A 17,443-nucleotide genomic window follows, 5' to 3' on the forward strand; every position below is an offset into this window, starting at 1 on the left:
CAGTTTCATGTCTCATTTCTGAGGGAGAATATTGTCCGTACTACGAACGTTACTACGTTCTGTTTTAGAAATTATGACTGCTGTCTACTGAAGCGTCGTAAAATATGTTTAAACGCGACATTGTACATGTTCTTCCAAAGTTGTTCGTATGTGATTGATGGTTGATTAAAGCCGCTCACAACAATATTCCACCTTCAGGAAGACGGTCTGTCTGTGGGTATGGCGCTCACAAACATGTAAGTGTTTATGGAATGGCGATGGCCCGGTACACACACACTGCTGGCCTCACGGCTAAACCTCGTCATGGTATACAGCCGATCGAAGGAGGTCTGGCTAATTTTAGTTCAGGTTTTTTTCCCGTCTTCCTGGCACTTATTGTTTTGAGGTATCGCCCGGGCGTGATAGTTCCTAAGAACGAAAGTTTGTTTGTTTGTTTGTTTGTTGTTTAACGCCGCACTCAGCAATATTCCAGCTATATGACTGCGGTCTGTAAAATAATCGAGTCTGGACCAGACAATCCGGTGATTGACATCATGAGCATCGATCCACGCAATTGGGATCGATGACATGTATCAACCAAGTCAGCGAGCCTGACCACCCGATCCCGTTAGTCGCCTTTTACGACAAGCATAGTCGCCTTTTACGGCCAGCATGGGTTGCTGAAGATCAATTCTACCCCGACCTTCACGGGTCCTAAGAACGAAAGATGTTGCCTCTTTGTTGCCCCCTGTGAAATAATATCTTGGGTCCAAATACAGCCAAACGCCGTTGTGTCGAAGTTGAAGGGGCTTCTTAAATACTTCGAGTTATCCGAGGCTCGACACAACCGAAAATGAAAAATAAATAAGGAATAGACAGGGATCAAACTCTTACTTCCAGACAACCATAAGTTAGACACATCAAACTTCGACTTTGGTGTTTGACTGTAAGATAAACAAGACAACACAACACAATATATCTTTATATGCAATCATAACAATCATTACATCATACAACTGAGTATGTTTTAAGCCGCTTTTAGCAATAATCCATCAATATCACGGCGGGGAACACCAGAAACTGGCTTTACACATTGTACCCATGTGGGGAATCGAACCTGGGTCTTTGGTGTGACGAGCGAACGCTTTACTTCTAGGCTACCCCACCGCCCCACATCATAGGTGAGTTGAGGTGAAATGGGGTTTAACGTCGCGTCCAAGATTATTGCACTTATATAGCGACGTGCATGCACGTGTGTGTGTTTGTGTGGCTGCTTGTACTGGTCCGGACTGATGCCGATTTATAGTGCTAGCTCACTTGGATACCATGCCGCAGTTTAACATGAATACCCCACTCAGACACAGTATACAGTCCTTGTTTGAGCCCCTAACAGGGTAACAACAAGTACCATCTTTTAACGTCTTTTAGTATGACGTGGCCGGAGATCGAACCCCGGACCTTCCGCTCTCCGGGCGGACGCTCTCCCACTAGACCACGGAAGCGGTCCCCAGCATCATACAATACTTGTTATAGTTATCAATATAGTCATTAATGACGCGTTTTTGGTTTTGATACGTTTAAAGTTATTACATGCATGACAGTGTGTGACAATCTTTATGTGAGTGAGTTGGGTTTAATGCCTCTTTGACCAGCATTAGTTATTTCACGGCGTGTCAGTTTAAACTTGAAGGAAAGCCCGAAGTGATACAGGTCTCAGGCGTTTACCCTTGGTGAAATACACGAGAATGGACAAACCTAAGTATGGCGCCAACATACCTAGAAACGTAATTGGGACGAACCGGGATACGAACCTCTGCATAGCGAATTGTGCGCCTTAGACGTCTGGGCCCTACAATTTGTAAGCGTTGTGAATAATTGCTCTCAACTATAATTGCTCTCGTAGGTTGCCTATGTTGTCAACGTCAGTACGAGCTGTGACATTCTATGAGTCACCGAGTTATGGGGTTGTATTAATATGTATCCTTTGTGTCAGGACGTGTTTCAGTTTCCCACTCTGCACCCTCGCTCACACTACACGTACCAGGAAGTAAGACATACGGCTCCTACCCGCACACAATGGGTGAATCTCTCGAAAGTGTTAATCCTTGTGTTACATTAACATTCACGTGGTATATTCATTGAAGACATGGTTGAATATTTCTTTGAAACGATTGCTGTATAAATTGCATCGCTTCACGTTCGGAAATTCTGTTGTGAGCTTGTCACCCTAGGACGTACTGTTAGGTGAGGCGTTAAACCAAAATAACTCACTCACTCAAGACCAACTCACTTAAAACCCACCCAGCACTAGAATCAACGCGCCCACCCGCTCGCTCACTCACTCACTCACTTACTCACAAAACCCACTCACTCACCCTCCCAACAAAACCAGAATAGGTTGATCGTGGGTTCGAATCTTGTTCACCCTGATCGTTGGTCTGCCGGCACCATGTCCGTGCTCCAGGGCTTCACTCACTCACTCACACACTCACTCACCCACTCACCCACTCCCCCACTCACCCACTCACCCACTCACTCAATCGTGTCGAAGGTGGTAAACGTTAACCATTGTGAAATACTGCCCGTCATGTTGTAGACAGACCAACAGGTTCATAACATGGACGAACAATGGGAGAACATGAGTGAGTAAGTGTTGTTGTACGCCGCACAAACCAGTGGTTATTTAGCTACCTCCCTGAAGGGGAACCTCCTCCGTGGTGTCGTGATAGAGCGTCCGCCGGAAGAGCGGAAGGTCGGGGTCCGATCCCCGTCCGCGTCATACAAAAAGACGTTGAAAGATGGTACCTGTTGTTACCCTGGCATTAAATGTATAAAACAAGTACTGGTCGGCTCGTGTAATCTGCGCCATGGTGTCTCAGTGGGCTAGCACTAGAAATTTAGTCCAGACTGGTACACACACACACACACACACACACACACACACACACACACACACACACACACACACACACACACACACACACACACACACCACACACACACACACACACACACACACACACACACACACACACACACACACACACACACACACGGCACACACACACGCAACTTGAGTGCAATAATCTTGAACGCGACGTTAAACCCAATTTCACCCAACCAGTTTCACCTGCGGAATAAGGGACAGAGCAGTTCACTTAGCATACCACCACCCTAATGACATTTGATGATATCTCTTCCCATCTATCATTCACTTTTCAATACTTTTCCAAATAGGATTCTGAATCTTCACGAAAACACTAGTCCGACACAAACGGTGTTAAACCCCAATGACTCACTCATTGATCGGGGAGATTCGAAACATACGAAATCACTGATCACTTGTGAGTTTCACAACGACTCATAGTGTACATAGTACATTTACAGACAGAGACTTAACCCCGGAAGTATTTTAGAACATCGCACTTTTCTCGACGTACTCTGGAGCTATGGACACTAGGCGAAGTATGTTTGCCAGATGGGCCCTCCCAAAACAGTTGGCCCCTGTGATTGTGTTACTGTTGACTGTGTGTACAAACTTTGTACATACACGGAATATCCATTTCGGTGAGTATCATCATACAAAAGATTTCATTCGGGACAATTTCATGTTGTGTTTGACATCATATTGTGGGCGCTGGGTCGAGGTGGAAGATAGGTTCACTTTGTGTAGGACACAATGTCATTCAGACCAATTCCTGATTTAAAAATATATGAGCAGGTTTCATTGTGCTGACCCGGATACGTACATGGCGGAGCAAGCAGGGATCAATAAATGATTGTGTCATGCTTGTGTCACGAATTGTGTCAGGAATGTGTCAGGACTGTGTTACGCATGTGTCAGGACTCTCAGGACAGTCAGGACTGTGTTACGCATGTGTCAGGACTGTGTGAGGACTGTCAGGACTGCGTAACGCATGTGTCAGGACTGTGTCGGAACTGTCAGGACTGTGTTACGCATGTGTCAGGACTGTGCTACGCATGTGTCAGGACTGTATCAGGATTGTAGGGACTGTGTTACGCATGTGTCAGGACTGTGTCAGGACTGTGAGGACTGTGTCAGGGCTGTGTCAGGACTGTCAGGACTGTGTAACGCATGTGTCAGGACTGTGCTACGCATGTGTCAGGACTGTGCTACGCATGTGTCAGGACTGTATCAGGATTGTAGGGACTGTGTTACGCATGTGTCAGGACTGTGTCAGGACTGTCAGGACTGTGTTACGCATGTGTCAGGACTGTGTCAGGACTGTGTCAGGACTGTGTCAGGACTGTCAGGACTGTGTCAGGACTGTGTCAGGACTGTCAGGACTGTGTTACACATGTGTCAGGACTGTGTCGGGACTGTCAGGACTGTGTAACGCATGTGTCAGGACTGTGTTACGCATGTGTCAGGACTATGCTACGCATGTGTCAGGACTGTATCAGGATTGTAGGGACTGTGTTACGCATGTGTCAGGACTGTGTCAGGACTGTCAGGACTGTGTCAGGACTGTGTCAGGACTGTCAGGACTGTGTAACGCATGTGTCAGGACTGTGCTACGCATGTGTCAGGACTGTCAGGACTGTGTTACGCATGTGTCAGGACTGTGTCAGGATTGTAAGGACTGTGTTACGCATGTGTCAGGACTGTGTCAGGACTGTAAGGACTGTGTTACGCATGTGTCAGGACTGTGTTACGCATGTGTCAGGACTGTCAGGCATGTGTTATGCATGTGTCAGGACTGTGTCAGGACTGTCAGGACTGTGTTACGCATGTGTCAGGGCTGTGTTACGCATGTGTCAGGACTGTCAGGGCTGTCAGAACTGTGTCAGGACTGTCAGCACTGTGTAACGCATGTGTCAGGACTGTGTTACGCATGTGTCAGAACTGTGTAACGCATGTGTCAGGACTGTGTTACGCATGTGTCAGGACTGTGTCAGGACTGTCAGGGCTGTAAGGACTGTGTCAGGACTGTCAGGACTGTGTTACGCATGTGTCAGGACTGTGTTACGCATGTGTCAGGACTGTGTAACGCATGTGTCAGGACTGTGTTACGCATGTGTCAGGACTGTGTTACGCATGTGTCAGGACTGTGTTACGCATGTGTCAGGACTGTCAGGACTGTGTCAGGACTGTCAGGACTGTGTTACGCATGTGTCAGGACTGTGTCAGGATTGTTCATATATTCGATCGCGAGGGGTAACGGGTATCATATATATTGATACTAAATTACCTTTAATATAGATTATGACGATGTGGACTGCGTGACTGATGAAAGGTGAATGTAGTGTGGATACAACGTGAATGTACTATGAATGTACTGTGAATATATTGATTGGCACCGTGAATGTAATGTGAATATTGTATGATTGTTATGTGAGTATATGAATGTAGTGTGAATGTAATGTGAATGAATGCATTGTGAATTAAATGTGAGTATTAATGTAGTGTGCTTGTTCTGGGATTTTAATTTGAAAACGTACACTGAAGCTAGCGTATAGGTGAGTTGGAATGTAGTGTAAATAAAGGGTGTAAATATAGTGTAGATATAGAGTGAATGTAGTGTGAATATAGTATGAAAGTGTGCATGGAGTGTGGAGTGTAACGTCGCGTTCAAGATTATGGCACTTATATAGCATGAGGTGTGCATGAAGTGTGAATGTAGCATAAAAGTGTGCATGAAGTGTGCACGTAGCATGAAAGTATGCATAAAGTGTGAATGCAGCATAAAAGTGTGCATGAAATGTGAAATAGTATGAATATTGAGTGAATGTAGTGTGAATGGAGCATAAAAGTGTGCATGAAATGTGAATATAGTATGAATATTGACTGAATGTAGTGTGAATGTAGCATTAAAGTGTGCATGAAATGTGAATGGAGTATGAATATTGAGTGAATGTAGGGTGCATATAGCATAAAAGTGTGCATGAAATGTGCATATAGTATGAATAGTGAGTGAATGTAGTGTGAATGCAGCATAAAAGTGTGCATGAAATGTGAACATAGTATGACTATTGAGTGAATGTAGGGTGCATGTAGTGTGAATGTAGCATAAAAATGTGCATGAAATGTGAATATAGTATGAATATATTGAGTAAATCCAGAGTGAATGTAGCATTAAATTGTGCATGAAGTGTGAATGTAGTGTGAATGCAGCATAAAAGTTAGCACGAAGAGTGAATTTAGTGTTAATAAAGCATACAATTGTGCATGAAGTATGAATGTAGTGTGAATGTATCATAATAAGGTGCATGAAATATGAACACAGTGCAAACACATTACCACTGACATTAACTGACAAAGTGTGAACACATTGTAAACGTAGCATGGATAAGGTATGTGAATGTAGTAGCGAAATTCCAACCCATGGCGACTGATTGATATTGCAAACAAGAACAAAATACAATTCACAAGGCAATAATTCTCAGTTAACGGCATGTTTTCCTGCAGGTAAAATCGCCTTTGAATCGTCCTGTGAACGCCAGACTTGGTCCTCGGCAAACAGAACATGCACCGACAAGGGGGGAGAGGTGTTCGGCCTGTCTGACCTGGAGCATGCCTACGGGGGACACCTCAACAAACTGGCCATCCGAGATCACGCAACCATATGGCTGGACAAGGGGGCATACCGTGAGTACGAAACCTTCATTGCACACCTCTCCATCCACACACCCGGAAATTACAAGTCATTTACATTGCTGTTCACAACCTACATTCCATTTACTCGCTCGCACCTCTCAAAACTTAATACAGTTCTTCCCCTGCATCCCCCCCCCCCCCCCCCCCACACACACACACACCCACACACCTCCCCCTCGAAGCCCCCCGTCAAAACATCCAAGCAACAAATGTTTCCGCCCTAAGAGAGTACTGTGGTAAAAACACCTCTACATTTGACTGAATTTACAACGTCAGTAAAGTTATGTGTTGTCAGGTTTGCGAGTTTAAATACCCGATGTCGGCTAATTAATAAACTTTATTGTATTTGCATTCTCCCTAAAAAAGTGTTTCTTTCTTTTTTTCAGAAAATACAACCGAGGGTTGTATTATTTTAACAGGAGAACACATCAGGCTGAACAATAACTGTGAAGAAAAACATTACTCTATTTGCCGTGTGAAAAGTGGTGGGTCTAACGAAAAAGAGTCTTCTTTTTCATCAACGTCTCTTTCTTCCTCTTCTTCTCCTTCTTATTCTTCTCTTTCATCTCCTTCTTCTACTTCTTCTCCTTCTTCTTCTCTTCCTTCTACTTCTCTTTCTTCTACTCCTTCTTCTTCTCTTCCTTCTACTTCTCTTTCTTCTACTCCTTCTTATTCGCTTTCTTCTTCTTGTCCTTCTTCTCCGTCTCCTGCTCCTTCTTCTACTCATTCTTCTTCTCTTCCTTCTTCTCACCTTCTTCTTTTCCTTCTGCTTCTTCTACTACTTCTCCTATTCATTCTTCTCTCCTTCTTTTCCTTCTTCTTCTCCTCCTTCTTCTTCACTTTCTTCTGCTCCTTCTTCTGCTCCTTCTTCTTCTCACCTTCTTCTTCTACTCCTTCTTCTTCCACCTTCTCCTTCTTCTTCTTTTACTTCTTCCCTTTAGTCTGCTCCTTCTTCTACTCCTTCTCACCTTCTTCTTCTCCTTCTTCTTCTACTTCTTCTTCTTCTTCACACCTTCTTCTTCTCTTTCTTCTTCTACTTCTTCTCCTCTTCTTTTACTTCTTCTTCCCTTTCTTCTGCTCCTTCTTCTTACCTTCTTTTCTCCTTCTTCTTTTACTTCTTCTCTCTTTCTTCTTTTGCTTCTTCTCACCTTCTTCTTCTTCTTCTCCTTTTACTTCTTCTTCTTCTTCAAACCTTCTTCTCCACCTTCTCTTTCTACTCCTTCTTCTCCTTTTTCTACTCCTTCTTCTACTCCTTCCTCTTCTCCTTCTTCTCGTAATATTGGATATCATTAGTAATGAACGCTTGAACTTGTGATTACTGAAACGAGTAATTGTGAATAATCCTTTATCAAAATGCAATAAGGTTTAATATCATATTCAGTCTCTGTTTTAATTTAGTCAATAAAAATGCTTATACGTCCATACATTTGACATATATATGTCCATATGTCTGTTTTGTAGATGCTGACTTTATATTCCATAGCAGTGGTAAGTAATCGTGTAGGTTTAACGCTAATGCTCAAGCTTTATGACGGCGGTCTGTAAATAATCGAGTCAGGACCAAACAATTCAGTGATTGACCTAACGAGCACGGATCTACACAATTGGGATACGATGACATGCATCAACCAAGTCAGCGAACCTGGCCACCCGATCCCTCTTGTCGCTTACGACAAGCATGGGTTGCTGAAGTCCAATTGTAACCGTAACCCGAATTTTCACGGGGTTTTCAGTGATCCCAAAAAGAAAGAAAGTGTCAATTGTACCGCTGTGAGTTTACAAGTTCATATTTTTTAAATATTTTTATGTGACCGAACCCTCAGTAATACCTCTACAGAAGCAAATGTAACATGACAAACAAGTGACATCATAATGTCAATACTGACCGATCAATCTGCCTGTATCGGTTTTCACATGGCAGATAGATAGATTTTATGATTGTATCAGAAATGACAAATGTTTCTTCTCGCGGATCTCAAGATGTAATGTCCCGACCAATACAATACGTCATGAAACGTTTACAATATACAGGTAACGTAATGAACATAAATCGTGCAGGTTCAATGCATAATGCTATAATATGCCAACGTTTATGTGTTGGCCAAATAACAACATTGATAAATGTATACAACGTACCTTTTTCACTCTGTTGCTTCATCCGGTGTCTACAGATGGACGTGTACCATACCAAGGATGCAATGGAGGTACGACAAAAGGTGATGAATTAATTTATATTTATCTACTAAAGGACTAACCATATGATATTCTGGGCTGGGTGGGACCGATTTTATCTAAGGAAATAATGTTGCTATATATTTGTCTTTAATGGGAAACAGGCTCATAGCATTAATAAAAAATATCTGGTTTAATCGCTGTAGTTGAAACTATCTCTATTTTTGAGTGTGTGTGTGTGTGTGTGTGTGTGTGTGTGTGTGTGTGTGTGTGCGTGCGTGCGTGCGTGCGTGCGTGCGTGCGTGCGTGTGTGTGTGTGTGTGTGTGTGTGTGTTTATGTGTGCGTGCGTGGGTGTGTGGATGTGTACGCACGCGCGCGCGTGTGTGTGTGAGTGTACGTGTGTGCTTGTATTACTGAAATACTGTTAATGCATTAAACCAAATCTAACTCACTCACTCTCTCAATCTACTTTCAGAGCCTACCAGTATACGACATCCTACCAGTACTCGACATCCTACCAGTAAACGACATCCTACCCGGACACGACATCCTACCAGTAAACGACGTCCAGGCATTCCTGCTACCAGAACAGCCTCTTCATCTCTCTCCTATACTAACAGAAGTATGTTTGTGGTTCCCATGCTATCACCAATAACGACAGTAGGGGCGGTGATGTAGCTTTCTGACATAAGTAGATGTTCGTCGTGGTTCCTACAGTAACTTGATTGCCCACTGTGAAAGTATCGAAATGGAGGCGGATAGTGTAGCAGCCCCTCTGTTTAAGAGCAATGCAAATTTTGTGACGCACAGATAATGTGCTGATGCTTTGATGGGATGACTTGGTTACTGTGTCAAACATATACAGTGAAACCTCTTCAATCTGGATTGTACCGTTCGCAATGAAATCTGCCAAGATTAAGCCATATATACCAAGGGTACAATTATGAAAGGCCCTGAAATCTGGTAAATTCTCCAGCCTATGACAAATATATAAGAATATGTGTAGTGTGCAATGCGATATAAGATAAATGGAATCAACTTGGGATTTCAAGGAATAGCATATGGCTGTCTTGCACCATATGTTCCGTGTTGTTTGCCTTTGCATCGGTTTGTGACGGGGGCCACCGAAGGAGAATCCTTTGTATTAATGTAACATCACAATTTTATAGTGATTCATAAACACATGCTCATGATGTAGGAGGAGTATGTTTGGGCGCTGCTGTGCGGCGTTAGAGACCCGACAGGATTACCCTTTTCGGGAACACCCGATATTCACATAACAAATTTGATCCGTTATTACCACTTTTCGGGAACACCCGGTGTTCACTTAACAAATTTGGCCGGTTATTACCCTTTTCGGGAACACCTGGTGTTCACATAACAAATTTGGCCCGTTATTACCCTTTTCGGAAAAAACATGGTGTTCACATAACAAATTTGATCCGTTATTACCCTTTTCGGCGACACTTGGTGTTCACATAACAAATTTGATCCGTTATTACCCTTTTCGGGACACCCGGTGTTCACATAACAAATTTGGCTCGTTATTATCCTTTTCGGGACACTCGGTGTTCACATAACAAATTTGATCCGTTATTACTCTTTTCTGGAACACCCGGTGTTCACATAACACATTTGACCCGTTATTACCCTTTTCGGGAACACCTGGTGTTCACATAACACATTTGGCTCGTTATTATCCTTTTCGGCGACACCTGGTGTTCACATAACAAATTTGATCCGTTATTACTCTTTTCGGGAACAACTGGTGTTCACATAACAAATTTGATCCGTTATTACCCTTTTTGGGAACACCTGGTGTTCACATAACAAATGTGATCCGTAATTACCCTTTTCGGGAACACCTGGTGTTCACATAACACATTTGGCTCGTTATTATCCTTTTCGGCGACACCTGGTGTTCACATAACAAATTTGACCCGTTATTACCCTTTTCGGGAACACCCGGTGTTCACATAACAAATTTGACCCGTGAAGATCCGGGATAGAATAGGTCTTCAGCAACCCATGCTTGCCGTAAAAGGCGACTATGCTTGTCGCAAGAGGCGACTAACAGGGTCGGGTGGTCAGGCTCGCTGACTTGGTTCATGCATGTCATCGTATCCCAATTGCGTGGATCGATGCTCATAATGTCAATCACTGGATTGTCTGGTCCACACTCGATTATTTACAGACCGCCGTCCTATAGCTGGAATATTGCTGAGTGCGGCGTTAAACAACAAACAAACAAACAAAACATAACAAATTCACCGCGTGCGTAAATTTTGCACCGCAATTTTTCTTCTTCGCCAAATGGAATCTGTTTTGGAAGATAAACGAGACTGATAATTCTCTGGCGTGGACGTTTTATATTTTATGTTTTTTCGCTTATATTTACAGCTATTATCATCTCTGTTGTGTGCATCCTGGTGGTCGGGGCAGGTGTCGTGGCTGTCTGTTATTTCAACGGTTAGCACGATTTTTTTCATTTATTTTACTCCCTCGTCCGCGTCATACCAAAAGACGTTAAAAGATGGTACTTGTTGTCACCCTGCCTGGCGCTCGGCATTGAGGGGCTAACACAATGTCTGTTCTTCTCGGAGTCACCATACTGTGTATGAGTGGAGTATTCATGTTAAAATGCGTCATGTTAGCTCGGTGGGCTGGCACTATCGACAGTAGCCCGGACTAGCACAAGCAGGCACACACACAGAAACACACGTGCATGCACGTCGCTATGTAAGTGCTTTAATCTTGGACGCGACGTTAAACCTCATTTCACCTCACCTCACCTCGTTGAGACAGCTCCTAAAGGCCATTGTCAGAGGATCCAATCGACAAATTGTCCTCCCTCAGTAAATGTTTTCTGGAGGGTTGGTTGGTTTGTTGTTTAACGCCGCACTCAGCAATATTCCAGCTATATGACGGCGGTCTGTAAATAATCGAGTTTGGACCAGACAATCCAGTGATTGACATCATGAGCATCGATCCACGCAATTGGGATCGATGGCATGCATCAACCAAGTCAGCGAGCCTGACCACCCGATCCCGTTCTTCGCCTTTTACGACAAGCATAGTCACCTTTTACGGCAAGCATGGGTTGCTGAAGACCCATTCTACCCCGGATTCTTCGCGGGTCGTTTTCTGGAGGGACGCGGATTACCTAGTGCAGAGATGCGTCTCTTAGTCAGTTATTGTGACAATGATTCTACTGAATACTTCACTGAAACAAAAGTGGTTCTGTTTTTCTGTTCCAGGAATAGGAAAGAAGATGGAACAACAAAGGGAAAGAAGATCACGGAGGCGGTACAGATGTAGAAGACGTTGACGAATGAAAGGGCGCAGCACAAAGTATTGATGAGTGACGGACACAAGTTTGTGTTCAAGGACAACGATAGATAGAGACATAGCTGACAGATATATGGACAGGCACACAACTTTAAGCCTTAAAGGGCGATGCCATGCCACGTTATCTCTCTTAACTTGACATGAATGTAGAAGAAGCATCCTCTACACTACAGCTATTAACGAACTGCGGTTAATCATATTTAGATTCTGTCAGTGTATGTTAACGGATATGTCTAGAGGTACATATATGGAATCACAGCATGGCGGGGCCACGGGTGGCCCAGTCGTCTCGGGCGTGGAATTCGCTGTACAGAGTTGCGTCCCATGGACAGCCCAGAAACCTATGGTCGTGATTTCGAATCCCACTTCGCCCCGATTATTTTTCTAGGTTTGTTAGCACCATAGCTGTGCTCCTGGGTTTCACCGAAGTGGTCAACGTCTGAGACCTGCATCACTTCAGGTTTTCCTCCCTTTTGAAGCTGATATATAACTGGAATAGTGTTCAAAGCGACGTTAAACCTCACTCACTCACTCACTCACTCACTCATATTGAAACCATAAAGAATCCCTTGCGAAAAGTATCCCACACTGAAGGTGTGGTCTTGTGTCTTGAATCTGTAGAGAACTGATACACAAAAGACGACATACAGTGTCACTAAATACATGTGTTAAAAACCCTTTCACGAATAACACGAAATCTCAGTTAAATGCAGTCCATTGTGCGACTCCGAATATATCATAACCATATACAGTAAACTACGGTTACAACGAACTCAAAGGGGCAACTAATTTTAGTTCGTTATAACCGTAGTTCGTTATAAGCATATGTACAGCATAGATACAGCAGTGGCCAGAACAAAAAAATATGCTCGTCATAGCCGTCAGTTCGTTATAAGCGTGTTCGTTATAAACGTAGTTTACTGTAATACATATGCTTTTTCACTATTGTCTCATTTGGTACATATATAGACATCCTGTGTTGATCTGATATCTTAAAGAAAACCTTCGAGCCCTCGTTCCAAGCGCTGCTTAAATCCCTGTCCATTTTCGATCTATTTATCTACTCTGAAAGTATCTACACATACGTCCCAACTGGTAGTTATACAAATTCCAAGAATGCCACTGTGACATAGATAGTGCACTTGTTAGCCCAGGGCTTCAGACCTCTTGGTATCAATCGATGACCTCCATTCAAGCATCTATTTACAGTCGTAGTGCATATATGTACATGGCATTAACACCCATAATGTTCCGAGTTACAATTGGTTTCAGCAACCCATGCTTGTCGTAAGAGGCGACTAACGGGATCGTGTGGTCAGACTCGCTGACCTGGTTGATGCTTGTCATCGTATCCCAATTGCATTGATCCATGCTCATGATAACAATCCCTGGATTGTCTTAGTCAAGACTCGATCATTTACAGACCGCCGTCCTATAAGTGGAATATTGCTGAGTGCGGTTAAACAATAAACTAAACCAAAACAACTTAGCAATAAAAAGGGTTGACTTGAATTGTTGTAGTTAATTGGTGACTTATTTGTATGTTTCATTGTGACATGTTAAAATTAAATTATTGTTGTACAAGCTGACTCAACTTATGTTTTTCACAGCATCTAGTTACACCTGTGCAAAGAGCAAAGCAAAGAGCAATAAGGAAAGGTGAGGTGAAATTGGGTTTAACGCCGCGTCCAAAATTATTGCACTTATATAGCGACGTACATGCACGTGTGTGTGTGTGTGTGGCTGCTTGTACTAGACCGGACTGATGCCGATTTATAGTGCTAGCTCACTGAGATACCATGCCGCAGTTTAACATGAATACCCCACTCAGACACAGTATACTGACTCCGAGCCGACCAGTCCTTGTTTTAGCCCCTTAATGCCGAGCGCCAGACACGGTAAGCAATAAGGAAAGAAATGATGTGACATGAAAACAGTATGGTACGTGTTGAGGTAAACTGTTTGAATATACAAATATGGTGGAACGCGGTCCTGTGCCAAGTCAGGTGAAGTGAAGCAACGTTGGTCGCGTACGATTCGGCAGCTTGGATCCTGAGTGGTGTTTCTAGGGCTTCGGTCTGCCCAACACTGACGCACATGTACCACATGGGCAAGTGACTTTGTTCGAAATAAGAGAGTGTTCACTCAGCAGTGAATGGGTACCTTCTAGCGCCTTACAGGTAGTGTGGATAGTATACCCCTCAGGAAGCTGAGAATGATCCAGTGGCCGGGATTTAATGCGCTGTTCTCGTGATATTCAGCATGTTAAAAGCGCCATACAAATGGACTTTTTTTATTGGGTTCTTTTATTATGTACAGATTAAAAAAGAGACAGCAAAGAGGGATTGAATGATCCTGGTACAGACAGGCTGGTTAGGCTCATCATCAGCTCAGTGCCCTTGCCCCTTCTACACGCAGCCGAAACAGCAAATGGGATTTCTCCGGAGAATGTCTTCGGAGAATGTGAAGACTCCCCAACACTGCAGTCTTCTGCATTACCTAGATTATCAGAAGGGTTGTAGTCCTGGTACTCTCGCAATGTAAGTCAACAGATTGGGAGGCACCGAGAACAATGGGGAGTCGGACAAGTTGCTACTTGGCATTCAGGCGTGACATTTCGAAAGCGAGGTCCGCATATTTGCCATGTTTTTCCTGAATCTTGTCAATCACATTATTGTCAAAAGGGACAGAAAATTCAATGATATAAATGATTTCATTGGATTTATCAAAAAGGACAAGATCAGGTTTGTTGGCCTGGATACGTCTGAGGCTGTATACGGGCCTATTCCAAAGAATTTTGTATTTATCATTTTTCATTACGCGCCCTACATGTTCTGGGTCTTACAATGGATGGACCTCTGTGTCAAAACCACAAGCATGGCGAAGACGGTAATAAAATGATCGAGGTACGCCATCATGTCGCTTAAGATACTGTGTTTGTGCCCATAAACTCGATGCAGTGGTCGTTCAGATCCTTGAAGAACTGAGTCTGAGCCGATTTGATATGGCACTCCGCTTGGTTGACACTCATTTCTGTACCGTCCAGCAGTACAGAACCATCAACAAAATCCACACTGACATTAACATTATGCCCCACATCCTCAGCTCGTTTACGAAAACTGTGGAATGCCTTGTTTTCATCATGAGTCTTGACATGTTTCACAAGAGGATCATCAGACAAATACATATGTGCAAAAGTGCACAATGCAATTCTAGCATAAAGAGCCCCAACGTTAACCAAACCACACCCTCCCATTATGATTGGTAATAGAGGGATTGAGGGAATAGCGAGGGGGGTTGGATCAATTATCTGACATGATTCTTCGTGTGAGGGTGCCAATACCCTGAATTTCTTGTTTCGTCCAATCAACAACACCAAAAGAATATGAAAGGACGGATACAGTCAGGCTGGTTAGGCTCATCATCAGCTCAGGGCCCTTGCCCCCTGCAGCCCAGACAGCAAATGGGACTTCTCCCAGGTCATGCTGCATAGCCAAACCCACCCAGAACTTTTCGGAGAATGTGAAGACTCCTCAACACTGCAGTCTTCTGCATTACCCAGATTGTCGGAAGGGCTGTAGTCCTGGTTGCAAACCCGGGTACCCTACCCATGTATCGCCTTTTACGACAAGCATACGTCCATGAGATAGTCTGGTATAACATATTATTTTTCTATTGTACTCAAAGAACAGCATCCGTATAAAGTTGCTTTAGTTTCGATTACATGATGAGAAACATTAATTATTGACGTATTTCATTCTTTTTCCTTTCTGTTATGATCAATACCCTGGACCCATATTCCACGATAGAAACATTAAATATTGACTCATTTTCGATTATCCAACGGATTATGTGTCCTTTCTCTTAGGATCAATAGCCTTGACCCATTTGATACCATAGCGACCTGTTTACGTGCAAACATGTTTGGGATTGTGATAACAGCTAAACGTGTTTAGGGTCTAAATGTGGGAAAGACCCGTATGCCCCCACCCCTCTTGCAATTCAGTGTCGGGAATTTTAAAAAAGGGCGCTTTCTAAGTTATATTTAATGGGGATACAGAAGTGTGTGTGTGTGTGTGTGTGTGCGTGCGTGCGTGCGTGCGTACGTGCGTGCGTGCGTGCGTGCGTGCGTGCGTGCGCGCGTGTGTATGTGTTTGGTGTATGTGTGTATGTTATTGTATTGTAGTTTTGATTGTTTGTAATGATGCTTTACTGATTCTAATGGTTTCTATACAATTCTGTTTTATTTATATCAATTCACATTTTCCTCGTATTGTTGGAATATCCTTTTGTGTTCACATTGTTAAGCTAGGGGAGCGGTAATCATCTAATAAAACGATATTTTGTGCAATTGTGTCGAAAGATCACATTGGCAATAGCATGATTCTCAGGGATTTCACAATGATTGTTTAACCGTCAGTCGTTGTGTGCAAACAAACCGAAACCAGTTGTGAATTACTATAGTTCCCTATGTGTTGTTTGTGAAATTCGTAATGGTTGCGCCATGATGGACGTGCTATTACGTATATTGCTCTGAGTGTGGGGATTTATTAACTATTTCTGGATGTACGGGATGGGCCAATACACATCCTATATCTTAGAACCCTGTTTTCGAACGGCACTAATTTTAAAACATCCATTTTGATAGTGAGTAGTCACGTTATAACGAGATCTGTGACGTCATCAGCTTACATTCGGCCTGTCAACACTAAGTGGATGTCAAGTTCTATACACCTGTCAGAAGACTTCGTCTTTCAGAATGTTGACCCTTGAAATGTTGAAATGTTCATTGTGAGTGGCTATTTCACATCCATACACTGCAATAAGGTGAGATTGGGTTTAACGTTCTATTCAAGATCTTTAAAAAAAATTAAAAAATTAAATACGAAGTTGCATGGTATCCCTAGCACTATATAGCCTGGACTAGTACAAGCACACATACACACACACGCAGTTGCATATCCATGTTAAACTGCGGTATGGTATCTCAGTGGACTATGGGACTCATACAAGTAGCCACACCAGAGAGAGAGAGAGGCGGGGGGGGGGGGGGGGGGGGGGGGGGGGGGGCGGAGAGAGTTGGATATCCATGTTAAACTAACGCATGGTATCTCAGTGGACTATGGAATTCATACAAGTAGCCACATCAGAGAGACAGAGAGGGGGGGGGGGGGGGGGGGGGGGGAGGAGAGCGAGAGTTGGATATCCATGTTAAACTACCGCATGGTATCTAAGTGGGCTAGCAAGATCACATCGACATTAGTCCGGACGAGTACAAGCAGCTAAACATCCACAAACACGTGCACATGCTATGGACACGACGT

At 43.5% G+C, this 17,443-nt stretch overlaps 1 protein-coding gene across 1 annotated transcript; it reads left to right on the forward strand.

Annotated features, from left to right (window-relative positions):
- The first annotated feature begins 3,326 nt into the window (after nt 1–3,326).
- Nucleotides 3,327–12,463, forward strand: LOC124121610. Its single transcript, XM_046484639.2, has 8 exons — nt 3,327–3,546; nt 6,410–6,589; nt 6,985–7,083; nt 8,060–8,086; nt 8,770–8,814; nt 9,247–9,393; nt 11,172–11,240; nt 12,029–12,463. Exons 1-8 carry the CDS (start codon nt 3,429–3,431, stop codon nt 12,097–12,099), a joined length of 756 nt encoding a protein of 251 aa, XP_046340595.2. The 5' UTR covers nt 3,327–3,428; the 3' UTR covers nt 12,100–12,463.
- The last annotated feature ends 4,980 nt before the right edge of the window (nt 12,464–17,443 follow it).

This window comes from Haliotis rufescens, unplaced genomic scaffold (assembly GCF_023055435.1).
Source record: "Haliotis rufescens isolate VD_foot unplaced genomic scaffold, xgHalRufe1.0.p SCAF_8, whole genome shotgun sequence".
Lineage (NCBI taxonomy): Eukaryota > Metazoa > Mollusca > Gastropoda > Lepetellida > Haliotidae > Haliotis > Haliotis rufescens.

Bases quoted from the DNA above. Each gene is read 5' to 3' on its own strand.
- LOC124121610 (XM_046484639.2), top strand. From the start codon at position 3,429: ATGGACACTAGGCGAAGTATGTTTGCCAGATGGGCCCTCCCAAAACAG. The intron at 6,590-6,984 runs GTGAGTACGAAA...TCTTTTTTTCAG, and splicing joins GCTGGACAAGGGGGCATACC to AAAATACAACCGAGGGTTGT. The intron at 7,084-8,059 runs GTGGGTCTAACG...TCTGTTTTGTAG, and splicing joins TATTTGCCGTGTGAAAAGTG to ATGCTGACTTTATATTCCAT.